Source organism: Ictidomys tridecemlineatus, chromosome 2, assembly GCF_052094955.1.
Source record: "Ictidomys tridecemlineatus isolate mIctTri1 chromosome 2, mIctTri1.hap1, whole genome shotgun sequence".
Lineage (NCBI taxonomy): Eukaryota > Metazoa > Chordata > Mammalia > Rodentia > Sciuridae > Ictidomys > Ictidomys tridecemlineatus.
The window spans coordinates 223,489,774-223,508,814 of record NC_135478.1 but is presented as its reverse complement, the minus strand read 5'-3'; the positions used below and the strand labels follow the sequence as shown (position 1 = coordinate 223,508,814).

The 19,041-nt window shown below is 41.5% G+C and overlaps 1 protein-coding gene across 1 annotated transcript in view; it reads right to left on the bottom strand.

The window, feature by feature from the left end:
* The window catches only part of Cntnap2 (contactin associated protein 2), a 1,898,037-nt gene that overhangs the window by 625,410 nt on the left and 1,253,586 nt on the right, over positions 1–19,041 (bottom strand). Inside the window, exon 13 of the mRNA XM_005326627.5 lies at positions 12,923–13,123. Within this exon, the coding sequence (XP_005326684.2) occupies positions 12,923–13,123 (201 nt within the window). The remainder of the gene's footprint in view (positions 1–12,922; positions 13,124–19,041) is intronic.

Sequence of the window (19,041 nt, the reverse complement as noted above, 5' to 3'; positions counted from 1 at the left end):
GTACCTTGTTTAATCTGAGTATTTTCATCTAAACGCAGACTTGAAGGAGAAAAATAAATTACCCAGAAATAGAGGGAGCAAAGAAGCAATTGCAATTGATATCTTATAACTTCATTATCAGGCTTAGAGGACAATTTAAATGTTGGTAACGCCTATATCTAGAAAGAAATTTTAAAACATCCAAAGACAAATATGCATTTTAAAATCATCTATTACATTAATCTACCTTTTTGATATTTCTTATGAGCTTGAATAATATGTCTAGTTATTACAAAATTCAAGTCATTTGTGAAATCTATGACATCTATGTGCAATGACTATCAATTAAGAAGTAAATGTTTCTTAGTTAATACTATTTCACTAATATTTCCTATTTCACCTGAGAACCTCATAAATTATTTTACCAGTTCTTTTCATGCAAATTCATAAGAGTTTGAGTTTTGTCAAATATTGACATAAGGCTTACAGAACTGAACTTTTGTCTGCCTACAGAAATGTCCCTGCCAGGCCATCCTGTCCCTCCAGCACTGACTTTTCTTATTTTAAGTTAATTTAATGGTATTTTGATTGCAGATCTCTATCTCACCGACTCTGATTCAAGTTCCCTTTTATAAACTTCAACATTTCACATTGTCAATTAATTTTGCTGCTTTAATTACCATTTTGATGTTTAGAAAGAGAAACAAAATGAAAAATGGTTTCTAGATGGCTACCTTCTGAAAATAAAGATTAGCAGACTTTAACATTTGTGCCAAGCAAAAGGTATAATGGCATGAAATTTGGAAAGACTGTGTTCAACTGCTGGCCACAACTGCCAAACTGCAGATTTGTGTTCTTGGTGCATGTTCTAGGTAGGTCCCTGTCCACATTACTCTCATCTCCTCCCAAGGCCTCTCGTGGGCTCAGTGCTCCCTCTCCCACCACCCAGGGTGGCTCCTATCTTGGTGTTTCCTTCATGTCCTCATCCTTTCCTTGTACAACACCAAACTCAACAGAGTTATTTTTCTCTTGACAGTAACCTATCCCCTTACCGAGAGAAAAAAACCTCTTCTGTCTCCGATGAACACATTTTATGTTTGCATCAGTGTCTTGCTATCCACCTCTCAGGTGCTGCCCCTTCTGACTTACCTGGAAATCTCTGACTTTTCTCATCCTAACAGGGTTTCTGAAATTTATAAGGTAATTAGTAAGCATATTAATAGAGTAAAAATGCAATGTAGAATATGTCACTTGTATTAGACTTCAGAAGGGAAATTTCTTCTGAAAAATCAAAAACTAAGTAAAAGAAAGGAAATATCAACATTTTGTTTCCATATTTTATGTCTGAAAAGAAAGGGCTAACCTTTTGCAACATTTTTCAATTTCATCAATATGCAATTTGCATGTTGTGTTTGAAATCAAAAACATGAAAACCAAGTGCTCTGTAGGAACAGAGGCATGTTTTATTTCCTTCACCTCAAATGTTTTTCAATAAGGTTTCAAACAAATTGTCATCTAAACCAAATTTTTAATACCTTTGTCAAGGCCAAATTGAGAATATTGGAAAAATAAATAAATAGATAAGGATTCAGGGAGAAGCTTTTGTAGCTCCCTGGACCTGTTGCTTAACGAAGATGCTCTGACCTTCCTTTTTAATTATACTGAAGCCATATTAATGCTGCAGTCTAGGAAAATTAAAACTGTCCCAGTTGCTCTCCTTATCATGTGACCTAATTTTCTTTCCATGCTCCCTTTCAACTTCTTGGTGGGAAATATGAGGGGCTAACGGCACACAAACCTGTATTTTGGTATTGGGATTAAACTATGGTTTAGATACAAGGTATTCCCCAAAAGCTTATGTGTGAAACAATGTAAGAATGTTCAGAGGTGAAATTACTGGGTACAAGAACCTGAACCTAATCTATGCATTAATCCCTTGATAGGAATTAACTGGGTGGTAACTGTAGACAGAGAGGGTGTGGGTGGAGGAGGTGGGACATTGAGGGCATGTCTTTGAGGCATATCTTGTGTCCCTGATAAGTAGAACACTCTCTCTGCTTCCCAAGACCACATTCTGAGCTGCTTTCCTTCTCCACACCTTCCGCCATGATGTTCTGCTCCACCTTGGTCCCAGAGCAACAGAGTTAGCCATCTATGGACTGAGAACTCTGAAACCATGAGCACCAAAAGAACTTTTCCTTCTTATCAGGTCTTTTGGTAACAGTGATGAAAAAGTCGACTCAACAATTGGTTTGGACTTGCAGCATGGTATTCATTTTATCCCCTGGGGGTGAATAAGCCCATTTGAAGTTATGTTTCTTCAGGTATAAAATGGAAATAGTGCCTTACGACTCAGAGTGGACATGAGTCAATATATATGAATCCCCAGGTAAGCACTTAATAAATAATACTAATACCATTTCCCTTCCTTTCATTTATGTCATTATCTAATTTTTGGACAATGATTATTAAGCATTAATAGGCAACCACATAGCAACCAAATATTTAGCCTGAATCCAGATCCTGAACAAACACACAAACAAAACCCTGATCATATTGCTTAAGAAAATTTACCATGTGGATTGAGGATCATAGTGGTTGTGACATTCCTAGTTGACAAACATGCTGAAATGCTATTCATTTTCCTACAAAACTTATGTACTCAGCCACTGGTGTTGGGAAATTATAAGCAAACACAATGGTTAATAGAATACAGAGAAGTTTCATTATTCATGGGTGGGAAAATCATAGTTTAGAAAACACAGTCTCTGAAATAAAACTTCGTATGATTTCATTCATAGGAACTTCTACAAACATGAGTTCCTTCAAGTTGATTCTCTGAGCTTCTTTGATATCACCTTTAAGTGGCAGAGGAATCTGACTCAGTTCTGAGAGTCAGAGGGAAAATCCTGCAGAGTCCTTCTGATGGTGTGACAGAATTGCACTGCAGCTCTCCTGCGGGTGTAGACATGCGGCACTCTCTCATGGCCAACGGGGTTGCTTCCCTTAAGGCAAAGTTCTGAGTGAATGACTGAGTTATTGCCACATCTCTGTGGGCACATGCCATTTTGGATGAAATGTGGAATAAAGCCATTGACAGCTTTTTGGAAACCACACAAGGAAAAGGAAAGACTCTGTATTTTGACTTATCTTCCTGAGTGAAGCTGATCTACTCTATTCATTAAAATTGCCATTATTATAACCTTATAAAATGATATTTTATTTGGAAATATGTCACAGGATCCCCCAATGTACTTTCATCAGAAAGGGAAAGATAAAAGAATGAGAAGTCCCTCAACATTGAACAGGCGTATCTCTATTACCATGCCAAATAGAGGTTGATGTTCTTCCATTGAGGGAATAAATCATTGCTATTCTAGATAGAGTTCTCAGAAGACCATTTAAGAAGTAATCTTTGCCAACTGTGAGGGTGGGTTTTATGTGTCAATTTATGGACAGCATCCAGTTACTCCACCAAACACAAATCTAGGTTGTAAATGTGATTAAAATCTACAATCAGTTGACCTCATATGAAAGAGGTTATTCTAGGTAGCCTGGGTGGGCCTGTCAATCACGGAAGAGTCTTGAGTGTGGAACTGAGATTTCTTTACAGAAGAATTTCCACCTGTGGCAGCAGCTACAGCTCCTGCCTGAGTCCCAGCCTGCCTTTCCAGACATAGTGCCCTGGGTTTGCACCTGCCCATCTAGGCCTCAATGTCACACAAGCCAATCCCTTGCAATAAACCTCTAAACATATCTTTGACTGCTTCTGTGCCTGGATAGGCCTGACTGATATACTCATAACAGAACTCTAAAGCCCATCTCCTCTAGTTCCTAAGCCTTCCCAAATAACCCTGGCTCTCTTCTCCAGATGTCACTTCTATAACAGGAAAGAGGGGCCACCCAATGCTAAACACACATACCAACACCTTAGCAATCATTATGAGTTCTAAATTTATTTAGTCTTTTATCCATGAGGTATCAGTGAAATCTCTTCAGTATTTATGAAAGTCATATACAAATGCTTTTAAAGTGTCAGTTTATATTTTAAGGCAAATGATACTTAAAAATGATTACCTTTGCTCTTTTTTTATATTGCCTTGGCCTATAGGAGAGTATTAAGTATATGTGGAATAGATAAGTGAGTATTATTTAGGCGACATATTTTAAGCATAACTTACAAAATATGGCAAATTCTGCTTATTGTCATATATGAACATAAATTAATGTCATGCAGAAAAGACTCTGATGGTGACTTGAATTCAGTTTTGTTTCTGACTGTGACCATATGTATGGATATAAGTAAAAACAAGAAAGGAATATTCATAAAAGAATAAATAAAGCTGTCCATAATTTTTCCATTAATATTTTTTCATTCCATGTTACACTGTTTTATCATTCTAAAATTTCAAAGCATACGTCATTTTATCTATATCCAATCTTTTTACAATTTTTTTTCCCTAGAGCAGAAGAAAAAGGAGTATGGAATACTGAAAAATAGTTCAAACCTAGTTATTTTAGTCTTTGAAATTGGATAACAGCCATTTCTTCATTTTTACAATCTTCTACAATAAACTAAAATGCAAATTTAAAAACCTTGGCTTTATGGTCTTTTAATATATTAAGGCTTAACTAGTTTAAATGCAACTCTATAAACTCATACTTCTCATAAATTAGAAGAAATCTGTTCATTAAGATGTAATAATGTTCAAAGAAAATGTAGCTTTAGTATAATTTTTTCAGTGCTATAACTTTCATATCTAATCTTTGTTTAGAGAAGATTAATAACAGTGTGCTTTCCTGTCTGAAAACGTTCGGCTAAATAACTTTAAGGAAAAACAAATATGAAGTCCATAATGCTCATATATGATTTGGATTTTCACTTTTATTTAGCTAGAATTATTATTTGAATATGTGGCTTCCCAGAATCAAAATCTTGGGTTCCATCCAAACCAGGTGGACATGAGAAGACAATGTCCAAAGGCTACAGTGACAGTACAATTTCCCCACTGTTCCTTCTGCTCCTGTTTTCATTACTGAAAAGACAAAGCTACACATGTAGGTATTCACAAAATAAAATGACAGAGATCAAAACCACCACTGCGCTATGGAGCATCCTGCCTGGAGGCTCACCACATCACCAACTTTCAAGGCAAGACCATCCATAGAGTAGAAGTCAACCTATCCTTGATAATTTACCAATCAGAAACATTGGAGTTAACCAAAGGTCACTTGATAAACCGCATTTTTCATCATGGACAGAAAGAGACCGACAGGGAAGAGAATGTATTTTCATGGTGGTTGAAAAGGTGGGGTTGGGTCGTTGCGGGGTTAATTGTGTGTCTGCATGTTCACGGGTGGTTCAGGGAGTCAGGGAGAAAGATTTCTAAGGTAAGTCTGCGGCCCAACCTGCCTGCTGCCAGCAATAGTGGTGTTCATGAGCTTATTCACCCCCTCGAGTTTGGTCTTACAAAATAAAGATAATATCAACTGCTTAACTTTGAGAGTTGAAGGATGGAAAGCGTCAGGAATGCCGCTGTGCAGGAGAACCTCATGGACGCCACGGCCCCTCCTCTGTCTCCCTTCGGAGAGCAGGTGTCCTTGTTTTGTGCCAGGGCCATTTCCATACACTTCTCTCCTGGAACCTGTTATGTTCCCTTTCTTCCTTGTGCCTCTAGCCTTGCCCTCTCCGAATCCTCCTCCTCAGTTTAGAACTTAGACCTCCCTCATCCTTAGAAGTATCCAGAATTCCCATGCCCTGCCTTTCGCTCTGCCCTCTTCTGCTCTTCTAGGTAACCACCCTTCTCCACTCCTTCGTCAGCGGCCCCTCAGGAAGATTGCCTTTCCCCCTCCTCTAAGTTAGACGCACCAAACATGTGATCTGGTTTAGTCCATAAGATACGGGCACTTGCCATGTGCCTCTTCCTGGCAGAAGCATTTAATAACCAGGGATGAGGACTCCAGCCCACCAGGCCCTGGCCCCGGCTACCATGCAGGTGGTAGACCAGGAAACTGAAGCAAAATCCAGAAGGCTTCGCGTAAGAAAAAAAAAAAAAAAAAGAAAAGAAAACAAAAACAAATCAAAACAAACAAACAAAAAAACCCCAAAACCTGTGATTATATCACTGAGACTCATCAGTCTTGACTTCATGTTCTCTGTCCTTTCAATACACATACAAGAATGTGGAATACTAGGATTCTGGTGATATTCTCACTCCTTTCATTGCAATTTGGTTGTTGAGCATGTTTAAATTTCAGTGAAGGAAAGCACTCAATGCAGTGATTTTTTTTTTCCCTTTGGTATCAAGCAAAAGGAGTCCACCCTAGGTGTCATCCTAAAGAGACATGAAAGCTGGATCCCTGGTGTCATCCATGCAGTTTCGACCCACACAGCTGCCAACTCTCCAGGTCTTCCTTCATCAAAACCCTATTAGGTGAATCTTAGAAGTGCAGTTTTTCCTCCAAGTGGGAAACTTGAGTCACCTTGAACTTGCTTCCTCCTTTATCATACATATAAAAGAATTCACAAAATCCTGTTGATTCTTCCATCTAAAATTTAAAAAAAAATTCCCTGTTCTTATGTGAGTCCCAGTGGGTCTCTCAGTCATCCAGCGTCATCAGCACACCTGTGACATTGTCCTGGGCAACTTCTTCATGCCGTGTCGGCCTTGCCCCATGCCATTCTCCACGGAACAGGTAGATGCTCAGCTTGAAGTCCTCCATGTGAAAACCAAGGGGACTCTGACTGGCCTCCTGTCTCCTTCCTGCCTCTCTTCCCCTCAAGATCTCTCCTCCAGCCTCTCCAACCTCTTTCACTTCTTTCAAACAAAGATCTGTGTTCCTTGACCTCCATCTCAGAATCAGCGAACCTGTGGACACCTCTAACCTAGAATCCCCTCTTGCAGTTTTCTCACTCCACTTGCATGAATCCTTCACATCTCAGCTTGTATGTCACACTTTGGGATGTACAGGAAACACTACAAATATCTGCTAACTCCCCTACTCACATTCCAGGTGGGACTCTCCTCAACACCTATCCTTCCTACTGAAGTGACTCCAACTCTCCCCCAACTGCCCCTCAGCTTCCTTCAGTCCAGAGCTGCCCTGTGGACTCCAGTTGCGGGGAGGGGAACCTGCTGGAGCTCATTTTCCAACATTAATATGATCGTCAGACCCTATAATTAGATCGACAATTAATCTTTTGGTTAATATATTGATTAGTCACAATAAATTTCATCTACTGAAAATAATCTTTAGTTGGAATTGGTTGAGGTTTTTATCTCTGTTGTCTCAAGAGGTAAACATCGCGGTGTCTTGAAATACACAGCACAAACTTGGAAAATTCATTTTCTTGATAACTGCACCAGAGTTTAGAAATTTTTGCTAAAAATAGGTTGTAAGTTGCCATGTCAGAGCTGTGTTTTCGTCTCTTTTGGGTGCCACTAAATCACAGCACAGTATCATCAAAATATATTGAATTTTACACAGCTTACTTTACAGGCAAAAATTGTGAACATAACTCCTTTCCAATGGATACAAAATCTAATAGTAAACTACCCAAAAGGATGGATAATTTATATGGCTTCTTTCAACCAAAAAGGCAATAAAAGTCTGACTTATGAGAACCACACTACATTGAGAAATTAAAAGAAATGAAACCCTGGAAACCAACAAAACAGCACTAAATATAGTCAGGAAAATAGGAAACACAACAGCTTGGTACCTCCACAATTAAATAAATATTTCTATATGTGGGGAATAAATACTTCAGTGAAAGTTCTTAATTAGAAAGTATAATATGATTTGTAAAATAAATGTGTGTCGACAGTGCATCCCAAGATACACAAGCAAGCTAATAAGTCTTGTCCAGATATGGAGAAATATTTTGGTCATCTAAAAGCATTTGGAGTGTTGCCCAGTATTCCAGTGGAGCAGGGCCCAGAGCAACTTATCTATATCCAATTGATCAAATTCAAGTTTTTAAGGCATTTGTTAGACATAGGTTTCATTGTTTAGTTATTTCTGCCTCTCTGAAGCTCAGAATTTATTTCATTTTCACTTCTGAGGATATAGATATAAAGCATGTTGACATTATGTTGGATGGTTTTCTCTATTTGTGTATAATTAATCTGGTCATTCCCAAATTGGTATGCCTCATTCCAAATAGCCTATTCTATGTGGAAAAACATTACTTCTGTTTGTTTCGTTTCTGTGTCTTTTTTATAAAGTTTATTAAGAACAAGTGAATTGATAGCTACGTGGCAAGAATACATATGATGACAAAATTGCAAAATCATTATTTTGCCCTTTTTAAAATTTGTAATAATAATAGAGATAATATTACAAGCCATATACTATATCCTTGTAAAAGTTTTAAGAAACCAATAATAAGTATTTCTACATTTGCTACCTAACGGTATGATACAGACATTTATCAAGATAAAAATAAGGTCCACATGCACATCAACTGTCTTTCATATGTACTTTTCATAAATACCATAACTGTCGGGCCCCACAGGAACCACGGAGGGAGGGTGAGGCTCCTAAAATAAAGAATGACATTTTAAGTGCACAGCCATTACAAACTCATTTGATATTCATTTTAATTGCAATGGCTATAATGAATATACTTTGTATTCAAACAGATGTCACAAGTACTTCTACAGAAGTTCCAATATAATTCAGTCTTAGTTAAGAATGACTAAATGGATATTTAAAATCGGATGGTAACCATGAAGGAAGAAAAAGTCAATTTCAGCAAACATTAGCTCCTTAAAACAACAAATTAAAGATTTTTATGAAACTGACTTCCTTCCTATTTTGATCTGTACCCAGAACTGTAACCTAGAGGACTGGCTGGGTCAACCTCTCTCTTTCCTTGGGTTAGCGGTTCTAATACAGAGCTACCCAGAAGGGAGAAATTGGAAGTATGGAAAATGAGTCTGAAGGGCAGGCTGGAATTCACGTGACAATATTTAAAGACTGTTCTATGAAGCGAATTAAAAATAGTATCAATACCAATGTTCCACTGAAGTAGGTGATTATGCCATTTACTTCAGTCAGTGAGACAATCCCTGATATTCCCTTCAGTCTTCTCCCGCAGGAAGCAACAATACCTTCAACTCCAACAAGACAGAACCTCAAGCCATAACTAAAGGCTTTGTTTTCCAATCACGGCGCACAAAATTACCCACGGATGTGTGTTAAAAGGCACCATTCCAGGGCCCCAGCCCAGTCCCCCTGAAATCAGCACGTGAACAAGAAAACTGAGCAGATTCTGATGCACATTCCTGATGAAAAGCAGTTGCCGGAAGGTTGGACAAGATAGTATAAAACTATATATTATTATTTTTATTCAAATCAGCTAGCATTTATTAAAAAACATATCCTATGAATGAAAGATTTTAGGTTAGAAAATGTAACCAGCAGATTGCTTTAAAACAAGTTTACCCTGAAGCTCTGTGTGCCCTGCATTTCACAGATGCGTGAGGCTTCTTGGTGGTGGTTGAAAGCGAGAGGTAAGGGCCGTCTGGGTATCAGCAGGGAAGAGAGGGAGCTGACCCAGGAGAGCAGGAGCCCTGCAGGTCAGCACCTTTCCACCTCCAGCTGGGCTCCCCCCTCCAGCTGGGATCCCCCCTCCAGCCGTTTCCCCCCTCCAGCTGGGCTCTCCTAGGGCCTAAACTGGAAGCTGAACTTACTTGGATGCCATATTGTGCTTTTTAACCACTAGAGAAATATGCAACACTTAAGTTGACTTTGGAGTTTAATAGAAGTAGGAAGAAAACCAGGAACGTAAAGCTGAGGGCACAAGTTATCTTCTGGTCAGCAATTCGCCCCACCCCTGCTCCCATCCCAGGACAGAGAATAGTCCACTGGATCTGCAAACAGAGCCTCAGTGAGGAGACCCACCGAGCAGCGTGAAGACAGGCTGACACCGTTTATTACAGGCCCCTGGTTTTCCAAAGACCTTGGCTGAGTCTTTCCCACATGAGAAACAGGATTCAATAAAAATGCTGTAGGAAGTAAAGGTATTTCACCACTAAAGAAAAGGGGATCCTGAAACACACGGTCCCTGAATTTCCTGTTTTGTTTCCAAAAACCTACCCAACTTAAAGGAATAGAGCAATCCTGGACTGGAAAACCCAGATGCATATTACCTTGAAGGACACTGCTTTCTCTCATGCCCAGTGGCACTGAGGACAAGTGAGTGCTGTCTGTAAAAAGCCACCTTCTTACCGTCTGCCAAGACCACTAGTCCTTGGGATGCTGCTCATACAAGCAAACTAAGCAGGCGAATGCTCACGATGTCACTGCTCCTGCAGCCTGACCCGACAGCCCCCTCTGAGTGAGGATGGATGTGAATTTGAGGGCACTGTGGGAGGGAGGGTCGGTGCAGCTGGCCGTCACTGGACAAAACACCACAAGAGAGAAGACACGCTGCGTGGCAAAGCACCGACAGGGATGGAGGTGCCCTCATCAGCCTGGCCTCACTGGACTCCTCTTGGAGCAGCCTCGGATCTCCTGGAAGCTTCCCCCAGTGAGTCCCATGACTTCCAGGCTCTCTGAGCACTTTGACCTCTGAGCAACCCACCTCCCTGCCCTGGCACCATTGGGATGTGGCTGAGACAGGTCCACAGACACAGCGCCTGAGCTGTGGGGGCTTTTCCCCCTCGTCCAGCACAGCAGTTTTCAGAGAGCGGTCTGTGGGCAAGTCATCATGTTCCTCTGCTCTGGCTGCCCTACAAAATATCATGCACTGGGTGACTTAAATGGCAAGAACTTATTTTCTTGGAGTTCCAGAGGAGAGGAGAGTACGATCATGATGCCGGTGGGTTCAGTTTCTGGTGACGGCTCCCATCCTGGCTTACAGGAGGCCTCCTTCTTGTTGTGTCCTTACAGGGCAAAGAAGGAGAACAGAGAGAGCATTCTCTCTCTATTCTTCTTTTAAGGCCACCAATCCCATTGGATTAGGACCCCACCATTAGGACCCCAATCAACCTGACTACTTCCTAGGAGCCCTATCTCCCAAGACAGTCCTTCTGGGGGTCTGGGCATCCACATATGACTCCTGGGGGAGACCAGGGAGTGCAGGGCACCCATGACTAATGCAAATTCTCAAGCCCCATCTCAGCTCCACCCAGTCCAAACCTTAGGGAAGGGGCCCAGCACTTTGTGCTTCACTGATCTCTGCAGGTTGTTCTCGTGCCCGTGAAGGTCGGAGATGCCCGGCCTCCAGGATCAAGACTCACCCCTCAGCACACACTTCCCTCCACACCTACGCCCACTCCCACTGTGGCCTTGCTTCCTGTTGCACTTTCCTCCTGGACTCTCTTGGGCTGAACTTCTCAGCAGGACCCGAAGGCTCACTCACATCACTCAGGCTGCCTTCCAGACTTTCGCTCACGCTCTGCCGCCAACCCATGATTGCCTTCTGCCTCTTTAAGGATGCCTTTCCTCAGCAGCCCAGCCACACCCGTCTCTTCTCCAAACGAGGGCGCATTTTCTGAATCAATGATCTTCATATTTTAGAGGTTTTCTTAGGGTCCACAGGATATGCCGTCTGAATTACAACACCAGACTTTTCACGTGGGAAGCATTCAGTATCCCAATGTGACACCCACCATTGTGGTTCCAACTCTTTTTCTGTAAGCTACTCCCAACAACATTGGCTCCAAACTCAGCACCACTTCGGGGCATCACATTGCCCGCTGACCTCTAGCATCACACGATGTCATTTCCAAAGTTCCATAATATTTTTCAAGAATCAATACACCATTTGCTACTTTTGTCCTTAAATGCCTCAGACCCCATAAATGCTTCATATATTACCCCATTGAGTTCTCACAGTTCCCCTGTAGAAGGCATTATGTTCTGTGCTTGACAGAAAAAGACACTGGAAACAGGCTTAATATCAAGAGATCTATTGTACACACGACGACTCTAAGTAATAGCAATATGTTGAGCTCTTGAAAAATGCTAATAGAATAGAATTTAGGTGTTCTCGCCACAAAAAAAGATAAGCAACAATACGCTAATTAGCTTGATTAATCCATTCCACACTCTATACATATTTCAAAAACATGCACATGCTAAATATATACAACTTTTGCCTATAAATTAAGTAAATTTTTTTTTTTAGAAAAGAGTTAACTAAAGTCACATACATGGAAAATGGGAAGGTTGCAAATTATAAAGACAGACTTCTTTAACTCAAAACACCTGCTTATTTACACTCTGCTATGTTCTAAGCCAAAGGATCGGTTTTCTGTTCACATCTTGGGTTTAGTGCCAAGACCTCCAAAGCACATGACCCCTTCTTGCAGGTAGGCTGTCTCCATTACATCCCTTGGGATCTTTTTTTTTTTTTTCCCCACAACCCCAAACAGTCTTATGCAGGCACGGTGTTTGCATGTACACACACACTACTGCATGGCTCAAGGTAGGCTATCAAGAAAAAAATCGAGTCTTGATTCCTTGAGACAAAAGACACTCTTAAATGACTGGAGACTACAAAGGGCTGTAAACTGATGCTGTTCTATATGTGGTTCCCTTGCAGGCGGCCCTGGGGATGCTTTCATCTCTACACTAAAGACACCTGAAGAACTCAAAGGTAATAACTTGAAAGTTCAAAAGGAGCTCTGACAAACTTTTTGCCCAAAGCAACAGCTGGTAGATAATTAAGCACTAGACGCAGCCTCACCTACATACAGACACAGAAAATTCCCCAAATCTACAAACCTAAAGACATGAAATTTCTTTAAAAATCCTACGTTCTTAGCTTCCATTTTCAGAAAACAATCCGAGCGATTATATTTTACTTATTTACAGCCACCTGCACGTGGAAAGCTGGACCCTAAGATACTACACTCCACCTGTTGGACTGTCGAGACCACTCCAGACACCAGCCGAGGCGGTAATTAAAGCGACCCTCGGTTCGGCCTACCTGGGGTGTTCAACAGCCTGGACATCTTGCAGAAGTAGGAGACGTACTGTTCGCAGTACTCGGCGCTGCTGGTGATGGCGCTGATCTGGTCCATGGAGGCACTGTAGATGAGCTGTGTCACCGAGTACTTTTCTGGGTTGTAGCCTACCACCGTCGTCTGCATCTGCAAGTCGTGAGACACGATGGTCCACACTTTGTCCTCTGTGGGCAGAAAAATGACCACATCAGCAAAACATCAGTAGGGAAAGGCTTCTTCAAGTGTCGGAAAATAACTAAGTTACACCGCCCTCCAAAGACACTGGGACTCCCTACGTGCTGTTCGCTCTAATCAGAATACGCGTCTTCATCTTATCAACAGATGTTCTTTCCACACTGACCTTTCAGGCAAAACTAGACACTGCATTGATCTGTCACCAAAAGGCTCTGCACGTGTGGAATCAAGCAAGTGAGCAATGATCTCAGCATCATGGACCCTGAACATTTCAGAGTGAGAAAAGCAGCAGCAGATATGAGGTGAAGTTAAATAAAAACTCTCCATACATCTGGGTTTTAATTAGGAGGATGGCTGTGAACCTAAGAAAATATCGTATTTTAAAAATGGAGACATATGTCCTAAATGCATCCTGGAAAAGCTCTAGAACAACACCAAACTGTCATCGCTAAACACCAATTTCCAGCTGGAGAAGACTAGGATCTCTGGAGAAATGGCCCAGTCCAGAGCTGAAAAAGGGGGACAGGTCATGCCACCATATCTGAAGCAAGCTGTCAGGCTGCTCCAAGAAGCCCAGAACCAAGGACGGGACAATTCTGACATCAATAAGAATTTCCTACCATGGATTAAAAGACACCAAACATATTTAAGACCAGGAATTAATTAAAATGTAAGAAAAAAGTTTAACATTGTAAGGTGCCAGTTAACCAATCATTTTGACTATTGGTCCATACCGGCAAAGAATGAAGCAATTGGCCTCTGGCTCCTATATGAACTGTAATGTAAGTATTCTCTTTATGGAAATATTTCAGTTCACAAGAGAATACTAAATAATACAATGGGAGTATCATCATTTTGTGACTTCTAAGTTAGTAGGATCTAAGTCATGATTGCTAATGGCTGGTCTGTGCCTCTCGAGGGCCACCGACAGCACATAGTGCAACAAGGACCTTGCAAGGATGTAGCCGAGCTTCTGCAGATTCCCAGAAACAGGGAGGATGGGAGCCTGGCTGGAGAAGGGCTCTGTGAACTCTATGGATCAACCCAGTTTCCTTGAAGGGGGAAGGGCGTGAGGAAGAGGTGAGCGTGAGAGAGAGTGCGCTGTGGATCAGGCCCTTCCTGAATTCTCCCCGTCAAGGTGTCTCCATTTCAGCAAACGGCGGCTCCATTCTGCCAGTTTCCCAGGAAGAAACCCTAGAAGCACCACTGACTCTCGCTACACCAGCAGGCTGCTTGCAAACCCTGTCTGCTCTTCCTTCAGTCTACGTGGGTCATATGTTTGAAGAACCCTAGCAAGTGCCAGAAACCACAGAGAACCAACCCTACATGTCCTGTGTCTTATCCTATATACACATGCCTACCAAGATCTTTGTTTTATAAATCAGGCATGGTGATATATTAGCAATAATAGCTAATAATAAAACAGAACAAGTATAACAACCAACATACTGTCATCCCACAACCTGCTTTCCTTCACCTCTCTTCCCTCCTCACTTCTCTCCCCTCATAGCCTACCACCCCGACTCCCTCCACAGTGACCTCCTTCATCTTCCAATATGTCAGGTGCTCCCTCCTTGGATATATGCTCTTACATAATTGCCAGCTCCACTCTTCTTGTGCTTTGAAGCCATTATTAAGTACAATAAGAGTTACTTGAACACAAGCACTGTGATATCACAGCAGCTACTGATAGCTAATGGGTGAGTAGCATATAGAGAGTGGATACAGTGGACAAAGCACTAAGTCACATCTCAGGAGGGATGGAGCAGGGCGGAACAAGATTTTATCACAGTGCTCAGAATAGCATGTACTTTAAAAATTATGAATTGTTCATTTTGGGATTTTTTCATTTAATATTTTTGGGCCATAGTTGAGCATGGATAACTGAAAATGTGTGAAGTGAAACTATAGATAAGGAGGGACACAGTATTCAGAATCTGAGTCCAGAGATTTACAATCTGTCCTCAGCCTCACCACCACCGCTCTGGATAAAGCTTTTGCCTCTCCCTTCATTACTTCTGTGACCTGTCACCAGTCACCTGCTTCCTGCCCCTGCATCTCCAAAACCCTCCTCCCATCCTCTCCTCCTCCCTTCTCCGCCCACTCATCCAAGCTCATCTGGCAGCCCCAGTGACCTGGGCCCTTCCTCCAGGATGTCGGGAGCTCCTCCTTCAGTCTCCTGGGCCTGGACACCTCAGAGCCCACTCCTTCTCTGGTCTTTTTCCCTGCTGTTTCTCACCTCCATGACTGCTGTCTCCGTGCCCTGCCACACGCTCCTCCCTAGCACTCACCTCCACCTGACAGCGCATATTTAGCATATTTTAATCAACCCCTTTCCACTCTCCCTACATTCAAAGGTGGGGCGGGGGCGTGGCTCAGAGCAGGTCTGCAAGAAAGTATGAGATAAAGAGGACAAATCAGCAAAAAGTGAATAGAACCAAGTTGCTGGGAACTGTTCAAAGTCCTGCCGGCCCCAGTTATGGTTCTGGGTCCTGAGAGATGGAGAGCCCTGCCCTTCTCCAAGGCCTGCTCCCCTCTGCCTGACCACATGCCTCACTTATTTGCTGGAATCAGCTAAAACAAGCTCAGTGATGGCGCCTGCAGGAAGGCACAGCACTTACTTTTGCCTGGTAGAAGGCCTTCTTTGGGTCCACCGACAGCCAGAGAGCTGCTCCCCACACTAGTTCTTTTCTCACCATTTGTGACTCCAATAACTGAATCTCTTTAGCCCCAGGTCTGCAGATTTACCTTCACCAAATTAGAGCTGTATCAATTAGGTTAGTTTTATCTCTTTTTGGCTATACGCAGCCTGTGGCACAGAACTCTCCAGTGTCTGGCACTACTTCTCTTTCTTTTTTTTAACCAATCCCCACGGAGAGCCTTGTTCTCTAGCAGCAGCCCAGAATCTCTTTCCTTAACTCACGATGGACTACGTTTTCAACCTGACTTCTTTCGAGAGTCATAAAAAAACTTTCTAATATACACAAACTAGTATTCCCGAAGGCAAGTGAGTTTGTCAGCTTTCTGTACTGTAACACATACCTGAGATCATCAGCTTATAAAATGAAAAGGTTTGTTTTGGCTCCCAGTTCTAGAGATTTATGTCCATGATTAGTCGGCCCCATTGCTTTGGGCCTATGGCGGCACATCATGGTAGAAGCACTTGGTCATGCAAAGCCACTCACTTCATGGCTGGCACATGAAAGGAAGAAAGAAGAGCCTGGGGTCCCATAATACCCTTCAAAGGTAGAGACCAGAAGACCTCACTGGTTAGGCTCTACCTTTTGAAGTTTCCTCCCTCCCACTAGGGCCATGGGTCAGGGAGCAGGTTCCAACACATGGGCCTGTGGGGGACATTTAAGATCCAGACTACAGCAGGAAACATTGACTTCCAAAACACAAAGCAAAAGGTCATCTGGTTAAGATCTGTTTCCTATACAGCATCAATAACTGTAGGATCAGCAACGGGTGCAGCAACGGGTTTCTAACACTGTGGTCTTAGTGACCGCTGGGCCTCAAACTCTCGTCTCTCCCTCCTACCACACCCATTTCAAGATCCCATCCAGGGCACTGCTTTCTTCACGTCTGTTGTAGCTCTTTCACCCGCCCGACAGCATCATTGAGTACCTACTGTGTGCAGACACACATCAGGCTAGCAGGGAAACCGTGGTAAAATCGCATTCATAAAGGTTTGTAGCTTAAGTTCAGGCATTTTAGTAAGGAAAACACCCAGATAATAACTGTGCACATGCACACACACATGGTTTCAAACCATCTCTCTATCTCTATATGTACACACGTATTTACACACACATATACATGAAAGTGAAATGACAAGGAGAAAAACGACATCAAGGAAGGGAAGGATAAGCCGTGTGTGGTGTTTGCATTTTAAATACAGAGGAAACCCTAAAAGGCCCCACTGAGAAGGTGAAATTTGAATAAATAACGTAGTTATCTTGCAGGCCACATGAACAGCTGGGGAAATATTCCAGAAAGAGGGAAGGCAAATGCAAATGCTCTAATCCTGTAACATTTATGTTTCTGGATGGATCCAGGTTACCAGGGGGCCAGGGAGGTGAATGTTTGGATAGTTATTCAGTGTCAGTTTGAGATAATGAGTTCATAATTTGAGTTGATAAACATTAGTGTTGGTACTATGCAGAGTGATAATGCACAAATAATAGAGATTTTTACATAGTTTGGGTAATTAATGTGTTTATAGTGGTCAGTTATGGTGAGGAAAATAGGAAATAAAAGAGTTACGAGTGATGTAAGGATAAGTGAAGAGAATATATTTATTACTTTTATTTGGAGTTGCACCAATTTTTTGGTTCCTAAGACCAACGGATTACTACTATCCTATAAAAGTTAAGAAAGCCGTGGATGTAAACACGGGGAGCATGGATTAGCAGTTCTTGCATGCTTTCTTGGTAAATAAGAGGTTATGATTCTCTATTGTTAGATTCACAATCTAAAGTTTTGCTTAAACTATATTTACAGTATAAATGACCCAGAATAATAGTAGGGTTTGTTGATAGAATGACAAGTGGAAAAAGATGGAGAAATGTGAGTGTATTTTCTCGTGTGAAGGAAGGGTTTAAATTTAATGTATGGTATGTAAATTTTCCTCGTTGTGTTATAATTAGTATATATAGTGAGTAAAGAGCTGTGATTAATATATTTAGTCCGGTTAAGACAATTGTAACACTTGATCAAGTAAATGATGCTATAATAATGAATAGTTTGCCAATTAGATTAATGGAAGGTGGGAGAGCTAAATTGGTTAAGGTAGCTAAAACGCACCATGTCGCTATAAGGGGAAGAATAGACTGTAAGCCTCGGGCTAGTGTTATAGTTCGACTGTGAATTCGTTCATAGTTAGTGTTTGCTAGACAGAATAGTATGGAAGATGTTAGTCCGTGGGCAATTATTAGTGCTGTAGCTCCTATAAAACTTCAAGGGGTTTGAATCATAATTGCTACAATTACTAGTGCTATGTGACTTACTGAAGAGTAAGTGATGAGGGATTTTAGGTCTGTTTGTCGTAAGCAGATTGAGCTTGTTATAATTATGCCTCACAATGATAGCATAATAAAGGGATACGCCATATTACATGTGATAGGATGTAATAAAGTTGAAATTTGAATTATTCCATATCCACCAAGTTTTAGTAGAATAGCAGCTAAAACTATAGAACCAGCAATGGGGGCTTCAACGTGAGCTTTTGGTAATCAAAGGTGAAGACCGTATAGGGGTATCTTAACTATAAAAGCTATAATACATGCTAATCATAGAATGTCATTTGTTCAGGATATAGGGAGGCCAGGTGACTGGTACAGTGAAATAATAAAATTTAAGGATCCTGTAGATTTTTGAATGTAAATTAATGCTACTAGTAAGGGTAATGAACCTACCAGGGTATAAAATAGAAAATATAATCCTGCATTTAATCGTTCGGTTTGGTTTCCTCATCGAGGAATAATAATTAGTGTAGGAATTAAGGTAGCTTCGAATAAAATATAAAATATAATTAATTCAGTAGCAGATAAAGTTATGATTAAAAAAGGATTGTAGTGAGATTAGTATAAGAATGTATAGTTTCTTTCAGAGTGCAGGAGTCAAGGTCAGAGCTGCAGTGGGGCGGTGGGGCCCGGAAGCAGAGCTTTCCCAGTCACAGTGAGGGATGTGGCTTCTGCTCCAGGGACAAGGGATGCTGTTGGCGTGGGGCAGGGGCAGGCAGCCTGCTCTGACTTATTCACAGACACACTATTCTTTGCTTCAATAAAGTTATATTTCAGAGAGGTTTGGGAAAAGATGATAGACACACATGGGTATTTCATAAAAGAGATTTGCATGGTATGTATTTCACAGAGACATTTAGAATTTCTTAGTTTAAGACGATTTC